The sequence below is a fragment of the Triticum dicoccoides genome, chromosome 4A (genome assembly GCF_002162155.2).
Source record: "Triticum dicoccoides isolate Atlit2015 ecotype Zavitan chromosome 4A, WEW_v2.0, whole genome shotgun sequence".
NCBI lineage: Eukaryota > Viridiplantae > Streptophyta > Magnoliopsida > Poales > Poaceae > Triticum > Triticum dicoccoides.
The window spans coordinates 575,226,267-575,232,067 of NC_041386.1; the positions used below are offsets into that span (position 1 = coordinate 575,226,267).

The 5,801-nt window shown below is 42.6% G+C and overlaps 1 protein-coding gene across 1 annotated transcript in view; it reads right to left on the minus strand.

Annotated features, from left to right (window-relative positions):
- Window positions 1-3,499: 3,499 nt before the first annotated feature.
- The window catches only part of LOC119286869 (actin-1-like), a 2,795-nt gene continuing 493 nt past the window's right edge, over window positions 3,500-5,801 (minus strand). The window contains exons 2-6 of the mRNA XM_037566338.1: window positions 5,471-5,474; window positions 5,311-5,377; window positions 4,820-5,213; window positions 3,980-4,593; window positions 3,500-3,888 (exon numbers count right to left, since the gene is read on the minus strand). Coding sequence (XP_037422235.1) covers window positions 3,823-3,888; window positions 3,980-4,593; window positions 4,820-5,213; window positions 5,311-5,370 — 1,134 coding nt within the window. The 5' untranslated portion in view covers window positions 5,371-5,377; window positions 5,471-5,474 and the 3' untranslated portion in view covers window positions 3,500-3,822. The remainder of the gene's footprint in view (window positions 3,889-3,979; window positions 4,594-4,819; window positions 5,214-5,310; window positions 5,378-5,470; window positions 5,475-5,801) is intronic.

Below are 5,801 nucleotides of genomic sequence, written 5' to 3' on the forward strand. Positions count from 1 at the left end.
GATTATCGATCTTTTGAAGTTAGGTTGCAAAGTGAGCTATCGCTCCTTCAGAGTGATTGTTGATGTATCTAGTGATACGAGGTTATATGTAATAAAGAGAGGGCTCAAGTTTTCCTTTTTCTTTTGTTATTATACGTTCTAGCATTGCCGCACACCTCATAAAATATATGTTGTGGGAGGACATGACTTTACTGACACTAAGAATTGGAATATGGATGCTAACTTGGTGAATAAAACTATACCTGGTCTTATAATGGATTCATGAAACTCAGTACAAAAAGAAAGGATGTGCATATGCAAATATATTATCTCCAAAATCTTTGGATCAATAACTAATCTTCAATTTGCAAACTCCAGTGAACTATCTATTATAGTTAGGCATGGAAAACAACTATGTGATCATAGGTTGAACCTTTCTAGCCAAAACTATATGTACTAATAAGCATGAAGTATGCTTGTGCATCCATAACCTGAGCCAAGTCGGTCCCGCAAGTGTTCATTGTACCTACCTATGTGACTGAGTAAGGCCACTCCAAGTAAATTTCCATCCTCACACGCAACAAACTACCAACTAAAAACTTCTCTGTTTGAGTTTTTGTTGTGCGGGAATGATAATTTTCCGCGAACTTGTGATGGGGGCACCATCACAAGGGGAAATGGGGAAATTATCGTTTCAACGGACTAAACTCTTGAATGTCCAACATTAAGCGCTTGGCAATCCACATGCTTTCCTCCGGGAAGGGCATTTTGTACTTCTATGTTGAGTCAATCCTTTCTTGAAACCTATTCTTTTAGGGTAAGCTTTGCTTGTTGGAGTAAGACCCATGCTCGATGGTTACTATGACCATATGTGTAGCTTGTTTACTGAAGTTGAAATAAACCTCAAGATTCATGTGAATAGCCAAAGCAAATAAATTTGCTATAAACTTTGATCTTCTCATGCATGGCTATAATTTTGCAGTCTAAAAAATTACTCACTTGAATGATAGTCCTTATTATTGAAAAAAAAATAAAAAGATAGTTGAGCATATGTCACTTCTTATTTAAAGCACTATAATAGACCTTTCTTGAAGAATTAAGATGAAAAAATCATTACATGATCTGAGTATGGTCAAACATCTTGCATAACATCCAAACTTAGAGTATCTAGTGCTTGGTAAAATTGTCATGGCCTCCACATGTGCTTCTATTTTGAGTGTTGTTGTGTTATTATGTGTAAAATACTTTCGCAAAGTATGATTATTGCATGCCTGTATTATTTTATTACTGGCCTCTCACTTTTGCTCGAGGACAAGAAAGGTCTAAGTTCGGTAGAGCTGGTACGTGCATTTTGCATCACATTTTCACAGGATAAATACTCTACTTTTATGTCATTTCAATTATTAGCGATTAGCAAGCAAGTTGAAGTGATAGTCACAAAAAATATCTGAGATGTACGGTTTAAACAAGGATAAAATGAGTGTAAAAGCCAGTCATCAACACCCCCGAGGTTAAACCTCGATGGTTCTCGATCAAGCAACATTGAACTCGACATTTAAACCGAAATAACGAGAAGATTTTGGTTCACTTACGATTGATAATGCCTAGATCGTAAGCAAGGTCTAAGCTTAGAGGAGCTGATGTGTGCATTTTGCATCACATTTTCAGAAGATAAATACTCTACTTTTATGCCATTTCAATTATTACTGATTAGTGGGCAAGTTGAAGTGATAATCGTAGAAAATATCTGAAATGTCCAATTTAAACAAGGATAAAAATGAGAGTAAAAATCATTCATCACCATTCCCAAGGTTAAACCTCGAGCGTTCTCGAGAGCAACGTTGATGATAAGGAACTCGATGTTTAAACCGAAATAACAAAAAGATATTGGTTCACTTACGATCAATAAGGCCTAGATATCTGAGATGTCCAATTTAAACAAGGATAAAAATGAGTGTAAAAACCACTCATCACCATTTCCAAGGTTAAACCTCGATCGATCTAGAGAGCAACATTGATGATAAGGAACTCGACGTTTAAATCAAAATACCAAAAAGATATTGGTTCACTTAATAACGCCTAGATATCTAAGACGTCCAATTTAAACAACGATAAAAAATGAGTGTAAAAAGCACTCATCACCATTCCCAAGTTTAAACCTCAATCGTTCTCGAGAGCAACATTGATGATAAGGAACTCGACATTTAAACCGAAATAACAAAAAGATATTGGTTCATTTACGATCAATAACACCTAGATAGTCTGCCGCTTCTTTCACCTGAAAACTTAGCATGGCTAGACCAGCGGCAAGGTTATTATGCAAGCTTTGTTAGGCCAAGATGGTTAGAACAAAGTATTCATTATAGAAGCATGAATAAAATAGTAAATTAGCTATCATTTTATTTCATCTACCTAACACTTCCTTGTCGGAAACAGTTGAAATAACTTGGTATGAAAAACTTATATTAGGAGCATGAGAGCATGTCAAAGAAAAAACATAGCGTTCGAGTATCTCATTAACACCTACAAGTATCGTTAGATCAAGACTCTTCAAGGCATGGTCAATGCATTTGTTCCAGGGTGATGCCTCGCATGCCATGTAGGATCATGTGTCAGGAGAAGTAGGTTCGGACGGGGAAGCAGGATCCTCTGCAGGAGGCGGGTGCTTGGAGAGAAAAAGTGTGATCTGATGTAAAAGGCTGAAAAAAATTGAAGTGGAGAATAGAGATGTATGTGTGTACTAGTCTTTATTTTCTATTCTTTGATGATGCCCACTAGTGGCAGCAGCATTGAGAAGAGAAAAAATCAATGTAAATACCCTCAAACTACTTTTTCTCATGAGGCATATGTACCCACCATAGTTAATGCCCTCAGTGCCGCTTCTTTCATTATTTGTCTGAAACTTTCTATCTCGGTAACGACCAAGACCATGTCAAAAAAATGATATATGCAAACTGAGGATTTGTCAGGCCGGCAAACTCATCCACATTGGACCAGATCAGGTCTTTTAAGCGATAGCATACCTGTCAAAGCCATGACAGCAGACAGAATCATCCCAATTGGCGCCAACCTGTGAGATTCCAAATACCTAATAAACTAGCAACAGATGCAAATCATGCCATCACATTCAAATGGTCCCGTTCTCCCCCTCGCATCTTGCTGGAAGAAAAGAGAAGAGATTCCACTTTTTACAGGAATGTCTCGTACGGCACTAAGCGAGGCAGCAAAGCGTAATCATGTACCACCATGCGGCTGCTAAAGCCTGAGCAATAGAATTCTTTGCCATGAACATTCCAGCACATCGGACCAAGAAAGGAAGGCATCAGATCAGATCAGGTAGGGTTCATCATAGAACCCACCGTCAAAAAGCCGTTTGTGCAAAGGCCACACTACACAGCAGATCACTCACCATTTCAAACAGATTACGATGGAAAGCTAAATAGCAGAGCATTTGGGTGTAGGGGCCAGATCAACCGGACAAGAAATGAGCAAGAGAATCCATTCATGTGACAACACCATGTAGGATCAAGAGACTTCATATTATTCATTTAACAAGATTGAGGTGACACATGACAAAATCAGAACACCATCCGTATTTCTCTAGTAGCCTCACCAGGCATCTGATTAAATTTGATTGAATAAACCGAACATATGTGTCCAAAATCACAAGTGAGAAGCACAAGTAGGAATAGATATTACAGTCTTTGAATAGGAGAAAACGGTAACCGATAGGCCAGCCGAAAACTTTGTCCACGCTAACAAAGAAACAGCAACAAAATAGAGAGACGAAGCAGGAGGGTCGCGATAAAGGCCCTCTTGGCTTTCTTTCTTGGGTCCGAAGAATTAGAAGCATTTCCTGTGCACAATGGATGGGCCAGACTCGTCGTACTCAGCCTTTGCAATCCACATCTGCAAGCGCAACAACAAGCAACACTGTAAGCAAAGCAACCAAAATCCATGAATGAAATGAATGAAGTACGATGCTGCAATGTTTATATACCTGCTGGAAGGTGCTGAGAGATGCCAAGATGGATCCTCCGATCCAGACACTGTACTTCCTTTCAGGAGGAGCAACAACCTTGATCTTCATGCTGCTAGGAGCCAAGGCAGTGATCTCCTTGCTCATCCTATCAGCGATTCCAGTGAACATAGTGGTACCACCACTAAGAACAATGTTGCCGTACAGATCCTTCCTAATATCCACGTCGCACTTCATGATGGAGTTGTAGGTAGTCTCATGAATACCTGCAGCTTCCATCCCAATGAAGGATGGCTGGAAGAGAACCTCAGGACAACGGAAACGCTCAGAACCAATGGTGATAACCTGCCCATCAGGCAGTTCATAGCTCTTCTCCACAGAAGAGCTGGTCTTGGAAGTCTCCATTTCCTGGTCATAGTCCAGGGCAATGTAGGACAGCTTCTCCTTCACGTCCCTCACAATTTCCCGCTCAGCGGTGGTGGTGAATGAGTAACCACGCTCAGTCAGGATCTTCATGAGGTGATCGGTGAGATCACGCCCAGCCAAGTCGAGACGAAGGATAGCATGGGGGAGAGCATATCCTTCGTAGATGGGGACAGTGTGGCTGACACCATCTCCAGAGTCCAGCACGATACCTGACAAGTTCAAGAGGGCACAGTTACATTGACAGTGTACGAGGTGATGACAATTAACTGCCTATCAGGTTTGGTTGACAAATATTAACCAGATGTCACAGAACAAAACTAGTGCTACCACAAAACGATTTGAGAAATTTTACAGATTAACCTCATCTACATGTGAGCATGCTAAATTCCAGGGTTCCTGATTCAAAAGACCAGAGTTGGATATAGATGAGCTCACCTGTGGTACGACCACTGGCGTACAGCGAGAGGACGGCCTGGATGGCGACGTACATAGCAGGAGTGTTGAAGGTCTCGAACATGATCTGTGTCATCTTCTCACGATTGGCCTTGGGGTTGAGCGGCGCCTCAGTGAGAAGGACAGGGTGCTCCTCTGGGGCGACACGGAGCTCGTTGTAGAAGGTGTGATGCCAGATCTTCTCCATGTCGTCCCAGTTGCTGACGATACCGTGCTCGATGGGGTACTTGAGAGTCAAGATACCCCTCTTGGACTGCGCCTCGTCACCAACGTAGGCGTCCTTCTGCCCCATCCCGACCATGACACCGGTGTGGCGTGGGCGGCCCACGATGCTGGGGAAGACGGCCCTGGGAGCATCATCTCCAGCGAACCCAGCCTGCAAACATCACCACCACGAGTGTTATGTTACAACGAGCACTGCGGCATTTCCCTGAACCAAAGATGCAAGACGCTTGCACAATGCGGTGGCTTACCTTGACCATACCGGTACCATTGTCGCAGACGAGGGGCTGGATGTCCTCGGCGTCGGCCATTTTCTACCTACAGCAAAAGCTCGCACAAAGCTACAGTTATTGCACATCGATCGATCGATCAATCAAAGGAGAATCTACGCAATCTAGCAGTGAAGGGTGCCGGGTAAATAAATGCAGAGATTAAAATATTTTTTCTCCGTCGAAGAAACAGTGCGAAAATTCTTTCTAGCAGCATGATGGGACTATCAATCAATTCACGAGGAACCCTGTAACTCCGCAACTTAATACTACTATAAGAACAATTAATAACGAAACAGAGAGAGAATGGTTCTCCGGCGCCGCGGCGCAGATCGGGGCGCTCCGGCGCCCGAAACGGCCCAGATCGCGGGCCGCAGCAGATCTGCATTCCCGCGGCGGCATGAATGAACAGCAGAAAAATACAGGGGGGGCGCTCCCATTCCGCGAGATCCGGTCGGATCCGCGGCGGGGAG